Raw genomic sequence first — 15,095 nt, 5'->3', positions numbered from 1 at the left:
ATCTCCCTGTTCCTGCCCTCTCCAGCACGAGGAACTGGAAGCAAACCAGAGATAACTACCCTGGAGGTCCTGCTTTTCAGCCTTCTTCCGAGTTCTCTGAAGTCCCGCTGCAGAATGTCCTTCCTCTTCTTCCCGATGTCATTTGTGCCGACGTGACTACCACTTCCGGCTGTTCACCTTCATCCTTGAGGATGCTCTGCAATCGGTCCGTGATGTCCTGAATCCTGGCTCCAGGGAGGCAACACACCATCCTTAAATCTCGCCTGTTGCCGCAGAAATCCCTTTCCGTACCTCTTACTATGGCGTCCCCTACTACCACGGCTCTTCCTGATGTCTGACTCCTCGGCTCTGCTTCTGCACCAATTTTCGGCTCGCAGACCTGTCCGCCTCTCAGACTGGCAGTATCTTCTGTCCTGACAGCTTCCAAGAGGGTGAACCTGTTTACGAGAGGTACATCCCCCGGGGTCTCCTGTACTTCAAGCATCCTTTCCTTCCTCATCGTCACCCCCTTTCTCTCTTCCAGTATCCTCGGTGTAACGACCTCACTGTAGGTCCTGTCCAGAAAACTCTCATTTTCGCAGATAAACCTGAGGTCATCCAGTTCTTTCTTCAGTGCTGCAACATGCTCCTTCAGAAGCTGAATCTGGACACACTTTCCACAGCTGTAACAGCCAGGGGCACCATCAGTGTCCCTGACCTCCCACATCATGCACGTAGCACACTGAATCAGCTTAGCGGTCATGTCTTCACCCTCTCCAATTGTGCCTGGTGTAGTCTCCTCCCTCAGCCTCCTCACCGAAGACTCTCGAGCCAAAGACTCTCGAGCCAAAGACTAGCACTTTTCACACCAGGCACTTCCGTCGACCAGGCCACTTCCCGACCAGAGAGCAACACGCACAAACTGCTGGAGGAACTCAACAGGTCAGGCAGCATCTGTGGAAATGGACAAACACAGTCGCCATTTTGGGCCGAGACCCTTCATCAGGACTTTGCCCAAAGCAGCAAATGTTTATTCCCTTTTTTGTGCTCTCTTTTTGCACTAGCTATTTAACTTAATTTTTTTATGTATTTCTTATCGTGATTTAATTAAAAAATATTATGTATTGCAATGTACTGCTGCCGCAAAAACAACAAATTTCATGACATATGCCGGTGATATTAAACCTGGTTCTGACTCTCCACAGATGCTGCCTGACCTGCTCAGTTCCTCCAGCATTTTGTGTGTGTTACTCAAGATTTACAGTATCTGTAGAATCACTTGTATTTAGGACCAGAGGGCACAGACACAGAATAGAAAGAGTCCCTTTAGAACAGAGATGAGGAGGGATTTCCTCAGCCAGAGGGTGGTGAATCTGTGGAATTCTTTGCCACAGGCAGCTGGAGGCCAAGTCACTGGGTGTATTTAAGGCAGAGAGCGATATGGGCGCCACGTAATGCTATTACAGCTTGGGGCATCAGAGTTCAGAGTTCAGTCCTGTTATCGGTACGTCCTTACTGTGTGCACATGGCTTTCCTCCAGGTGCTCGATTTCTCCCCGCAGGCGTACCGGTTAGTGGGTCAGCTGGTCATTGTAAACGGTCCTGAGATTAGGTGGGTTGCTGGGCCGTGCACTCGGTGGGCTGGAAGTGTGTGTTCCACACCGTATCTCTAAATGAATAAACAGCATTCCTGATAGGTAAGGGGGTTAAGGGTTACGGGGAGAAAGTAGGACAACATGGTGAAGAAAAGTCAACCATGACTGACTGTGTGAGTAAGTGATGGGCCAAATGGCCTAATTCTGCTCCTAAATCTGTGGTCTTATTTACCTCTGTGTATTCCATCATTAAAGTTCCTTACCCGTCTCCTCCTTCTCATCTGCCTAACCCCACTTCAGTGCCGAACATGTGTAGAGGTTTTTAAAATGATGTTATCATTTAGAGATACGCTGTGCTACATCCTTGGGTTGTGGTAGGAACGCGGAGTGCCCGGAGGACGCGGGAAGAATGTATTAAATCTCTTAGAGGACACCAGGATTGAACTCTGAACTCCGACACCCCGAGCTGGAATTGTGTCGTGACGCGACTGTCCCGAGCTACCCCCACCCCATCCCACCCTGCACACTCGCCCCCTCACCCTCCCCTGTGGGTGTCGGTGAGGTGTTAGTAGCCACAGGCCGGAGCTGAGGACGGATCCTGCTGTTAGAGTTGGGTGGGGGTGCAGGCTGGAGGGTGTTAGGCGAGGGGGTTGTCTGGGTGGGGGTGCAGGCTGGAGGGTGTTAGGCGAGGGGGTTGTCTGGGTGGGGGTGGTGAGCATGTGAGGGGACGGGGACGCCTGTACCTGTCGACCAGGACCCCGGCTCCACCTCGTAACGGAACACCTGCTGCATTGGCATCCTCTGCGCAACTGGTGGTGGACGGGAGAGAAACAATCGATCAGCACGTACAACAGAGCCCCCTCTCATAGAAATCTGTGGAGCCTGCATCACCCATACCCACAGCAGCCAGCTGACAGGGGGAGGGCTGGGGCAGGGACACACCAAGAAACAGCGTCTGGCTGATTTAAGTGCCAAGCCACATTAAACAGATTTCCGTCAAGGTTGAGGGCAAAGGACAAATTGGTGATTAGCTGCCTACTCAGAGACTTTACTCCCTCAGCACTGAACTGTCTCTGTGACTGTGGCCTGCAGCCATCGACACTCCCTCAGCACTGAACTGACTCTGTGACTGTGGCCTGCAGCGATCGACACTCCCTCAGCACTGAACTGACTCTGTGACTGTGGCCTGCAGCCATCGGCACTCCCTCAGCACTGAACTGACTCTGTGACTGTGGCCTGCAGCCATCGACACTCCCTCAGCACTGAACTGTCCGTGACTGTGTCCTGCAGCGATCGTCACTCCCTCAGCACTGAACTGTCCGTGACTGTGACCTGCAGCCATTGACACTCCCTCAGTACTGAACTGACTCTGTGACTGTGGCCTGCAGCCATCGACACTCCCTCAGCACTGAACTGTCCGTGACTGTGGCCTGCAGCCATCGACACTCCCTCAGCACTGAACTGTCTCTGTGACTGTGGCCTGCAGCCATCGACACTCCCTCAGCACTGAACTGTCTCTGTGACTGTGGCCTGCAGCCATCGACACTCCCTCAGCACTGAACTGTCTCTGTGACTGTGGCCTGCAGCCATCGACACTCCCTCAGCACTGAACTGTCTCTGTGACTGTGGCCTGCAGCGATCGTCACTCCCTCAGCACTGAACTGTCCGTGACTGTGACCTGCAGCCATTGACACTCCCTCAGTACTGAACTGTCTCTGTGACTGTGGCCTGCAGCCATCGACACTCCCTCAGCACTGAACTGTCTCTGAGGCTGTGGCCTGCAGCCATCGACACTCCCCTCAGCACTGAACTGTCTCTGTGACTGTGGCCTGCAGCCATCGGCACTCCCTCAGCACTGAACTGTCTCTGTGACTGTGGCCTGCAGCCATCGGCACTCCCTCAGCACTGAACTGTCTCTGTGACTGTGGCCTGCAGCCATCGACACTCCCTCAGCACTGAACTGTCCCTGTGACTGTGGCCTGCAGCCATCGACACTCCCTCAGCACTGAACTGACTCTGTGACTGTGAACTCACTCTCGTGGGCTCATTCTCGGTTCATGTTCTGTGGATTGTTTGTTTACTTTTTTACTGTTTGTGATTTGTTTCTCTTTTTCTCACGTTGGATGTTTGACTGTCTTTGTGGTGCGTGGTTTTTCATGAGTTCTAATGTGTTCCTTTATTTTGTGGCTGCCTGCATAAGGACAAGTGTCAGTGTTGTATACAGTATACATACTTTGATAAGAAGTGTGCTTTTAACTCTGAAACGGGAATCAAAGCTGTCAACATCTGGCACCCGAAACAACTGCAAGCCTTGGAGGGACGTCCCGGGGAGTCTGCGCTCCAGAGAGGGGGAAGGAGACAGCGGAATCCCACCAATCTCCCCTCCCAAGGCAAATCATCTGTACAACACACAGTGTATTAGAATAAATCTGTAGACTTTTCAGCGACCTAATTTAATTGGCCAAATTTAAATTCCACAGCTGCCTCTGCGGGTTTTGAACTCATGTCTTCAGGTCAGTAGATCAACCCAGAATGACAGGGAAGCACTGAAACCGAGAGGAGGGAGAGGACACTTATGAAACTGCGGCACCGGAACAGGCCCTGAGGCCCAACGTGGCTGTGATGAACTAAACTAAACCCCTCCTGCTTGCACAGGGTCTAGATCCCTCCATTCTCCGCACACTAGCCTGACAGCCTCTTAAATGCCTCTATTGTATCGGCCTGCAGCACACTCTGTCACCCAGTGCTCTCTGTGTAAAAAGAAATTTGCTCTGCACATCTCCTTTAAACTTTCCCCCCTTGCCTTTAACCCAAGTCCTCTGGTGCCTGACATTTCTACCCTGGGGAAATAGATACAGTCGGTCTACTTTATCTGTGCCTCTCATAATCTTATAAACCTCTATCTGATCTCCCGCAGCCTCTGCCACTCCAGAGTAAACAACCCGCGTTTGTACAACCTCTACTTGTAGAACATGCCCTCTAATCCAGGCAGCATCCTGGCAAACCTCTTCTGCACCCTCTTATAAAAAGCTTCATTGATTCTGTCAGAGTATTGTTCTATTATCATTGAGTACGCTCACAGGAAAATGACTCTTGGGGTAGAATATGGTGACATACATGTACTTTGATAATAAAATTTACTTAGAACTTTTAACATCCATCTTATAATGGAGCAATCGGAGCTCCACGCAATACTCCAAGTTCAGCCTAACTGAAGTTTTGTTAATTGCAATGTGACCTCCTGACATCTACACTCCATACCTCAACCAACAAAGACTAGCATGCCATCTCCCTGCCTTATAGCACTTCATGGCACTACGATCTTCTACCTCGGGGTGTGTGCTTAGCCCACTGCTCCACTGTCTGTGTTGGTGGAATCTCAGGTGGTAATGAGAGGGCATACAGGGGTGAGATATGCCAACTAGTGGAGTGGTGCCGCAGCAACAACCTGGCACTCAACGTCAGTAAGACGGAAGAGCTGATTGTGGACTTCAGGAAGGGTAAGATGAAGGAACACACACCAATCTTCACAGAGGGATCAGAAGTCTAGAAAATGAGCAGTTTCAAGTTCCTGGGTGTCAAGATTTCTAAGGATCTAACCTGGTCCCAGCATACCGATGTAGCATAAGAAGGCAGAACAGCGACTATACTTCATTAGGAGTTTGAAGAGATTTGGCATGTCAACAAATACAGTCAAAAACTTCTATAGTTGTACCGTGGAGAGCATTCTGACAGGCTGCATCACTGTCTGGTATGGAGGGGCTACTGCACAGGACCGAAAGAAGCTGCAGAGGGTTGTAAATCTGGTCAGCTCCATCTTGGGTACTAGCCTACAAAGTATCCAGGACATCTTTAGGGAGCAGTGTCTCAGAAAGGCAGCATCCATTATTAAGGAACTCCAGCACCCAGGGCATGTCCTTTTCTCACTGTTACCATCAGGTAGGAGGTACAGAAGCCTGAAGGCACACACTCAGCGATTCAGGAACAGCTTCTTCCCCTCTGCCACCTGATTCCTAAATGGACATTGAACCTTGCGTGTTAAGAAACTGCAAGGGTAAAAGGACCCTGATATACAGGCCTCCCAACGCTGGCTGGGATATGGACCACAGATCACAATGGGAAATAGAAAAGATAGCACAAGACAGAACACAATAAGCAACAAAACAAGGCCACATTTTCCCCCCGTCCACACATGTACAGGGTCCTCCAGTCTCCAGTCTCCAGCGTCCAGCGTCCAGCATCCAGCCTGCAGTGGACTTGAGCTCGAACCTGCAGACACTGGGTTTCAACTTCCAGAGATTCACAGACTCAGGGCTCTGGCTACTTCGAGCCTTAGAACATGACAGCACATCTAGTCCGTGTGGACTATTCATCTACCTTGTCCTGTTGACCTTTACCCAGACATACCCCTCCCATCCATGTACCCCAAGAACCTATCCAAACTTCTCTTAAAATTTGAAGCTGAACCTGCACCCACCACCTGTGAACGCAGCTCGTCCCAAACCCTCACCACCCTGAGTGAAGAAGCTCCCCCTCATGTTTCACTTTAAACATTTCACCTTTCACCCCTAACCATGACCTCTCGTCCTAGAACCACCTAACCGCAGTGGAAAACGCCTGTTTGCATTTCATCAGCATCTTTATGTGTCTTATTGTATGACGTGGGTGATTACGGTCTTTCATCTGTCTTTAATCTGAGAAGTTCTAATAAGCTCTTCAAAACTTTTGCCTGTCCATCCCTTTATGTAACTCATGAATGTCATGCACTGACATTTTCTTCCATCAATTTTTCCCGTCACTACAAGATGTTCGAGCTTCTCTTTCCTCAGTACACATCCCCAAAATTCCAACTGCTGTTTCCTGACTGATGATCAGTTCTCTTCTTATTCCGGCTTTTCACAACACTTCCTCATTTGTTACTCTGTCCTTTTGTGATATTTTTATCATTCTTCTCAAAAACCACGTTTCTGCAGCTTCAAGTCTTCCCTCATTTTGCTTTGATAGTCCAGCATTCGCTTCCGTACATCAGTGGGGAATGAAGGTAGCTCTGCAACTCTAAGTTTCACACCCAGAGAAATGACCTTGCTCAAACACTCAAACGTGCATTTAGCAATCCCAATCCCTCTTCTAGTTTCATTTACCTTATCTATACCCCTCAGAATTTTGTACACCTCTATCAAGTCTCCCCTTATTCTCCTACGCCCTACGGAATAAAATCCTAAACTATTCAACCTTTCCCTGTAACTCAGGTCCCCAAGTCCTGGAAGCATCCTTGTAAACTTTGTCTATACTCTTTCAATCTTAATGATATGTTCCAACTCCATCTCCATTCATATCTCTATTTTGCTGTCCTTTTACAGCTGTCTACACTGTAGACCAAACACCAATCTTTATGTTGCCAGCAAATTTACAAACCCAGTCACTCACAATTTCAGCCAAGTCACATATATACAGTATCCTGCAGAAGTCTTGGGTATATCTATCTATCTATCTAGAGTGTCTAGACTTTTGCACAGTATTGTATTTGTCAACATGGAGGGGAAAACGAGCTTGTGAATCTGACGGGAAGAAAGGATGTTGGGAATGGTGAGCGTGGAGCGCTGCTGGAGGGGTGTGGAACAGGTGGCAGAGAAGGAGAGCCGGAGTGGGAGGTGTTGTGGGTGCAGACACACCCAGCCCTGAGACACCAGGCAAGGTCATTTGATTCCAAACAATACGTTTGTTGATCATTACAGAATGTCTCTCTGGTGCTTCCTGCTCCCTCCCCTCTCCCTTCCCTTTTTCCCTCCCCTCTCCCTTCCCTTTTTCCCAACCCCCTCCCTGCCCCATTCCCATTCCCAGGTCACAATAGAGACCTGTATCAGAATCAGATTTATCATCACTCACATGTGTCATGAAAGATTTTGCTTTTTTGTGACAGCAGTACAGTGCAATGTATAAAATCACTGTAGTACTGGGCAAAAGTCTTAGGCACCCAAGCTATATATCTGCCTAAGAGTTCTGCACAGCACTGTTGTGTCACGAACAACAGAAGCCTGTTGTTTTCTTTGCAGTTGAACAATAAATGATCTACTTGTAGTTTATATAATTACTTATAAACAATTACCTGCTTACTATAATTCCTAGTGGCTGTAGTCTGCACATAACAGTTAATATGCCCCTAGTGCAGGTGTTCCCAGCCTTTCATACCATGGTGTCATGAGTCCTGTGGGCCATACTACAGGGGTTGTGGGGTCCATGTGTGGAGAATGATTTGTCTCGCGGTGTCACTCAGTTGGGTCACCAATGCTCTGTTGGTATTCCCATATATAATCTCTCGTTTCAATCTCTACATGAGAGTCTGCTAACCCTGCTCCCAGGCTGAGCTGTCGGCAGTATTCACTGTGACAAAGTCTGCTGTTCCTCCGTAGCACAATTCAGTCATTGCCAGCGCTCAGTGACAGAGTCTGCTGTTCCTCCGCTCCTGGGTTCAGTCATTGCCACAGACTGAGGGGTCCATGGATTCCAAGTTGGGAGCCTCTATTCTTGTGGTTATACAAATTCCCAAAGCTTTGTTCTACACTAAGTAAATGTTTTCTCAATGGTTAATTTTTATCCCAGTATTGACTAAGAGTTTTCTAGCTAGTCTATTATTCCCGGTGGATTTAGTTGGAATTTTTCCTATCTTTGGGTATAAAAATAGCTGTTCTATCCGAGCTGCCATCTTTAGATCCTCCCTTCTTCGAGTAGTCAGACCCCCGTCACTGTTCTGTTCCCGTTCCCTTTGTTCTATCAACTCTTAATAAAACAATTGTGAGGCAAATCAAATCAAATCAAGTTTAATTATTATTCAACTGTAAGTGGATACAACCAAATAAAATGGTGTTCCTCTGGGGCCAAGTTGCAAAACGAACACAGCACCAAGAATTTCACCGATCGAACACTGGAGGGCAACACTGACGGTAGAGGCCAGCCCACACCCCAGATCAGGGGCCATGCTGGTGTCTCCTCACCTGGACTGTAGCAGCAGGCAAGCCCACGGCTTCAGGCCTAGTCCTTGCTATAACTGAGCCTCCGCAACTCCCATGCAGTTTGACTTCTAAAATACAACTGAATCCCACAGGCCCCACAGCACCAACCCCAGCACAAAGCATTCAACCCATTCAGTACCAACATGGATGAAACTCCATTTCCAAAACCACTCTCCCCTCATACCCCTCAATGCCTTCTGTACCTAGAAATCTACTCAACTACCCCTTAACGATAAGCAGGTTTGTCCTCTACTGCAACAACAATCTGCTGGAGGAACTCAGTGGGCTGAGCGCCATGATGGTGGGGTGGAAGGAATTGTCAACGTTTCAGGTCAAAATCCTGCATGAGACAAATCATCATCAGTTACCTCCACCTCCAAAGATGCTGCTTAACGCTGAGCTCCTCTAGAGCCTATCATCTGGTGTCTCCACTACCCACAACAATGGCAAAGTGAATTCCACAGGTTCACCGCACCCCGGGCCTCGACATTTCTCCTCATCGCAGACCTGAACCCCTTCCAACTTTATCAAAGTTTAAAAGTTCAAATAAATATATTAGTTAAGTGTTTATATGCCACCATACTCAACCCTGAGATTCATTTTCTTATAGGCATTCTCAGAAATACAAAGAAACACAATGGAATCAGTGAAAGATCTACCCAACAGGACAGACATCCGATGTACGAAAGACAACATGCTGTGCAAATACAAACTCAAAAATAAAACAAAATAATAATAATGACCATAGATAAATAAACAATAAATATAGAGAAGATGAGATGAAGAGTCTTTGAAAGTGAGTCTATAGGTTGTGGGAAAATTTCAATGATGGGGCAAGTGAAGTTGAGTGAAGTTATGCTCTTTAATTCAAGAGCCTGATGGTTGAGGGGTAATAACCAATCCGGAACCTGCTGGTGTGAGTCCTGCGGCTCCTGTACTTCCTTCCTAAAGGCAGTAGCAAGAAGCCTGGATGGTGGGGTTCTTGATGATGGATGCTTTATCCTGAGAGTATGAAGCCGTACCCCTCACACACCATCAATTTTTAAGGCCCTAGAGATAGGGGGGTATCTTCCCTTGCCACTTGTCAAACCCAGTCAGAATCCATTCCTGATGAAGGATTTCAGCCTGAAATGTGGCTCTTTATTCCTCTCCACAGACGCTGCCCAACCTGCTGAAGTCCTCCAGCACCCTGTGTGTGTTGCTCTGCACTTCTCTTGTGTTCAGTTAGGCCAGTAACATAGCAGATAGTGTGATGCTATAACAACACCAGCGACCAGGATTCAAGGAGTTTGTGTGTTCTACCCATGACTACGTGGGTTTCCTCCAAGTGCTCCGGTTTCCTCCCATAGTTCAAAGATGCATGGGTTTGGGTTACTGAGTTGTGGGCATGTAATGTTGGTGCTGGAAGTGTAGTGACACTCACAGGCACATCATTGACTGTGTTGGTTGGTGACATAAACGATACATTTCACTGTATGCTTCGAAGTACATGTGATAAATAAAGCTAGTCCAATCTAGATCCCACCAGTGGTAAACCTCTCCACCCTGGAGAAGTGCCATCATTGGGGAGAAGTGACGTAAAGCTATGGATGAGGATCAGGAAAGATCTGATTATAACCATGACTCCATGTTCCCATCTATTGCCCAGTAACCCTCTCCTTCCCCTCACATCTCCTCTGTTAATCCACATCCACCTCAGATCCACCACCTTTTGAGGAAGACTCAGCCCCCTCGGAGAGAAACATGTACCAGCTGCTAAAGCTCCAGGTAAAGATACTGGAGCCTCTGCCCTCCTACCAATTCAGGAGGGTGTGGCATTTGTATCTTGGCTTGCAGCTGATGCACTCACGTAAATATCTTCCACGTGGTAGTTTTAATGGTCTCACCATTTTTGTTGTCTGCTTCCTTTGATATTTTGTGTTCATTACAACAAAGCTCCCAAGGCCATTGAAGACACAGCTGCAGGCCCAGGCCCCACCCTCAGTTTACACCCACCCCACCCCAGTCCACCCCTCTCGCAGCTGCTCAATGGCAGCCCCGGCATTTGTTCCACTGTCACTCACCGAGGGTCTTGACTTGGTTACTGGGTCCGCTGGGCAGGCTGGGCCCGTGGGCATTGACAGCACGTATCACAAACCGGTACCAAGTCCCTGCGTCCAGGTGCTTAATCACCATGGATTCCGATTCGGATTTGATCCGCTCCCCGAGCACGGTCCAGCTCCCGTTCCTTGCCGACCTGCTGAGAGAGGGCAAACAGATCTCACCGGCTCCCCGTGCAGGAAAGAGGATGGGGAGACAGGTGGCAGAAAGAGAGGGACAGAGAGGTGTGAGAGGAGGAGGGGAGGGAGATGGGCAGGAAAAGGTGGAGGGGAGAGGGAGGGGGAGGATGAGAGGTGAGGGAGATGAGAGAGGGAGGAGGGGTGAGGGAGAGGGAGGACAGGAGGCAGATGGAAAGAAAGGGATGGGTAGAGGAGGATGAGAGGGAAGATAGGAGGAAGATCCATAAAGGGAATGGAGGAGAGAGATGGCAGAGGGAGAGGGAGAGGAAGGTGAGAGAGGGAAAGGGACAGGGAGAGGTGGAGGGGACAGGGAGAGGAGGAGGGAATTGGTTGAAGAGGAGGGGGTTGAGGAGGAGGGGTGAGTGAGGGGAGGTGAGGAAGATGGTAAGAAATGGATGAGGAGAGGGAGGGAGAGGGGGAAGATGAGAGGAAGAGCAATAAAAGGGGTGGGGAGAGAGGGATGGCAGGAGGGAGGGGAGAGGGGTAGGAAGGGAGAGGAAGAACAAGGGAGAGGGAGAGGAGGAGGGAGAGGGTGAGGGAGGACAGGGAAAGATGAAAGGGATGGGGAGAGGGAAGATAAAGGGAAGATCGATAAAGGAGGTGGGGAGAGAGAAATGGGAGAGGGAGAGGGAGAGGAAGAGATAAAGAGAGGGAGATTCAGTCTCGACCTCGGGCATTGTGTGTAAGGAGTTTGCACACTCCCCCCGTGAACACGTGGGCTTTGCTTGGTTTTCTCCCACAGTGCAAAGACGTGCAAATTGACTAGTTTAAATTGCCCCTCGTGAGGCTGAGGGGTGGAGTCTGTTGGGAACATGGAGAGTATGACACAGGATCTGTGTAGGATCAGTGTCAATGGGTGGTTGTTGGTCAGCAGACAGGATGGGCTGATGGGCCTGCTTTTGTGCTGTCACTGTCTGCGACTCCACCACCTCATTAAGATTCTCCCTCCCTCTCCCTCCCTCCTAAGTACTTTCACCATCCCCTATTTTTATTTCAGATCTCTGACAACTGCAAGATTTTCCCATTGACATTTCTGAACAGTGTGGAGCCCGATTGGTTGAAAGACAGACTGCTTCAGAGTGACCTCTCGCCCGAGTGGCCAGTTCAGTCCGTATCCATGGTGATGGGAGTGAGGGTGTGAGTAGTAGGCAGCCAAATGCCTTTTCCTCAGAGATAACAGCTTCACTCACACAGTCTGCTGGTTTCCCTGTTCCACCCCTCCCCTGCCCCATTCGAGTGTAAACAATGCTCCTCATAAGCCCTGACAGTAAGTTCCTGTGCAATGTCACAGTCAGATCCAGGGATTAAAAGATTTAGCAGACTTTATGAGATTTGAATTGTTTTTGTAATGAGAAGCCAAACAACAGGGCGGTCAGATAATGGAGAAGACAGGCACTGCACATTTCAGACAGGTGTCATTTGAAGCCTGCACATAGCAGAGACTCTCAAATCTATTTCACAGCCCCGACACAGTGTAATGCCTCTCAGCACGCCAGCAGCCCGGGTTCAGTTCCTGCCGCCGTCCGTAAGGAGTTCGCACGTTCTCCCTGTGACACCGTGCGATTCCTCTGGGGGCTCCAGTTTCCTCCCACGGTCCGAAGATGTACGGGTTAGGGTTATTAACTCGCGGGCATACTGTGTTGGTGCTGAAAGATTGGGGAGAGTTGTAGGGTGCCCCAGCAATCCCCGGACTGCGTTGGTCATTGACACGAACGATGCATTTCACTGTGAGTTTCGACGTACGTGTGGCAAATAAAACTAATCTTTAACCTTTCCTCACCAGTGTCTACTGACGCACCATAGAAAGCTTCTCACTGGGTATGGAGACGGCTCTGCCCACGACCACAAGGAAATGCTCGGAGTTGTGGACACAGCTCAGCACATCAGAAACCAGCCTCTCCTCCATCGACTCTGTCTACACCTCGACCCAAACACACACTCTCCCTGACACAGCTCAGCACATCAGAAACCAGCCTCTCCTCCATCGACTCTGTCTACACCTCGACCCGAACACACACTCTCCCTGACACAGCTCAGCACATCAGAAACCAGCCTCTCCTCCATCGACTCTGTCTACACCTCGACCCGAACACACACTCTCCGACACAGCTCAGCACATCAGAAACCAGCCTCTCCTCCATCGACTCTGTCTACACTTCAACCCGAACACACACTCTCCCTGACACAGCTCAGCACATCAGAAACCAGCCTCCCCTCCATTGACTCTGTCTACACCTCGACCCGAACACACACTTTCCCTGACACAGCTCAGCACATCAGAAACCAGCCTCTCCTCCATCGACTCTGTCTACACTGCTCACTGCCTCACAATCAAAACCCCACCCACCCCACTTTCTCCCCTCTCCCATCGGACAGAGGGTAGAGAGAGGCAGCCGTCGATCCCAGGGGATGATGGGTTTCAGCCTCTGGTGGACTGTGTCCTCTCCAGGGTGTAAGCCTGGGCGGAAAGATTTGAAGAATCAGCTGTTTCCCATGCAGCGGGTTCCCCATCTCCACGTCACTGATGTAGTCCCAGGGAAGGGCAAACACCGATACAGCCTGGCACAGTGTCATCGCAGAGGTTGCCAGAATGAAGTTGTAAACAACATCAAACTGCCTCAGGGACCCCGGCTCCGGATTTCTTCCTCAGGGTTTACTCCCGAAGCCTTTCCCATGGGAGTGGGTATGGCCACAAGGCAGCGGAGGTTGAAATTCAGAGTTTTCCTTCTCTTAGGCAGGCTGCCGTCCAAGACTGGCGAGCCCCACCCGCCCAAGACAGAAGGTACAAAAGCCTGAAGGCACATACCAACAGCTTCAATCCCACCGTTATCAGATTACTGAATGATCCTCTGCTACGATAAATGGACCCTTGGCCTCACAAACATGAGATCCTGCAGGTGCTGGAAATCCAGAGCAACGCACACACAATGCTGGAGGAACTCAGCAGGTCAGGCAGCGTCTATGGAGATAAATGAGGGGCCAAGACTGGAAACTTCTCCTCCCCTGACTTTCTTATTCTGACTGTTTCCCTCTTCCTGTCCAGTGCTGTAAAAGGTCTCGACCTGAAACGTTGACTATTTATTCCTTGCTGCCTGGCCTGCTGAGCTCCCCCCACCATTTTGGGTGTGTCGCTCTGGGCCTCACAATCTACCTTGCCATGGCCTTACATCTTATAGTCAGCCTGCACTGCACTCTCTCTGTAACTGTAGCACTTCATTCTGCATTCTGTTACTGCCCCAGTGCACCGACGTGATGAATTGATCTGTATGGACGGTCTGTTTTTCACCACAGCTCAGTCCGTGACAATAAGAAACAAATTCACCAGTTTAATTTTCATCTTCCCCAACACTTGTTTAGGTCTCATTCTGCTTACACCCCGTCACACACCAGGCTTCACCACTCTCTCTCAGTCAGCACCACCAACAACACTTTGACACACAGCCTGGAACCAGGCCCATCAGCCTATCTGGCCCATGCTGATCTAAGTTCCCATCTAAACTAGTCCCATCTGCCTGAGTTGCCCCGTATCTGTCCAAACCTTTCCTATCCGGGTACCCGTCCAGGTACCTTTTAGATGTTGTTATTGTACCTGCTGGGGTGTATAGCTCCAGGGGACCAGGTGGCTGAGATCCAACGGCCAGGAAGGTGGTTCTACAACACTCTGTGGAGACCGAAGGGCAGGACGAGGCACAGCAGACATCATGGTCATCCACTGCAACCAAGGAAGCCCCCAGTTGTGAGGACTACTTGTACCGCTGGACCTGGTCCTCCGAGGCTGAGGGAGTGGAACTGTCCCACTGCAACGGCTTCTCCACTTTAACCACTCTCCCACACGGGTTTCCTGTGATTGTTGGATATGACAGACAACCAACATTGTACCGGGCTCAACCAGTTCCTTTGGCAGCTTGTTCCATAAACTGACCACCCTTTGTGTGTGAAAGTTATCCCTTGGGTTTCTATTAAATCGCTCCCCTCTCACCTTAAACCTAGTTCCGGATTCCCCAACCCTGGGGGAAAAGACTGCACATTCACCCTATCCCCACCCCTCGTAATTTTATACACCTCTATAAGATCAACCTTCAGTCTCCTACGCTCCTATGAACAAAGTTCCAACCTACTCACACTGTCCCTGTAACTTGGGCCCTCAACATCTTTGTAACATTCAGTGTTCAGACAGTCGAAGAAATTATGATTGATCTGTAATCTTCTGCTCCCTGCCTTTCCCCCTAACAT

The 15,095-nt window shown here is 49.6% G+C and overlaps 1 protein-coding gene across 1 annotated transcript in view; it reads right to left on the bottom strand.

The window, feature by feature from the left end:
* The window catches only part of egflam (EGF-like, fibronectin type III and laminin G domains), a 79,097-nt gene that overhangs the window by 44,672 nt on the left and 19,330 nt on the right, over positions 1-15,095 (bottom strand). The window contains exons 7-8 of the mRNA XM_073047969.1: positions 10,647-10,822; positions 2,317-2,382 (exon numbers count right to left, since the gene is read on the bottom strand). Coding sequence (XP_072904070.1) covers positions 2,317-2,382; positions 10,647-10,822 — 242 coding nt within the window. The remainder of the gene's footprint in view (positions 1-2,316; positions 2,383-10,646; positions 10,823-15,095) is intronic.

The sequence above is a fragment of the Hemitrygon akajei genome, chromosome 6 (assembly GCF_048418815.1).
Source record: "Hemitrygon akajei chromosome 6, sHemAka1.3, whole genome shotgun sequence".
NCBI classification, from domain to species: domain Eukaryota; kingdom Metazoa; phylum Chordata; class Chondrichthyes; order Myliobatiformes; family Dasyatidae; genus Hemitrygon; species Hemitrygon akajei.
The sequence above is the reverse complement of the archived record's forward strand: the minus strand, read 5'-3'. Positions and strand labels throughout refer to the sequence as shown.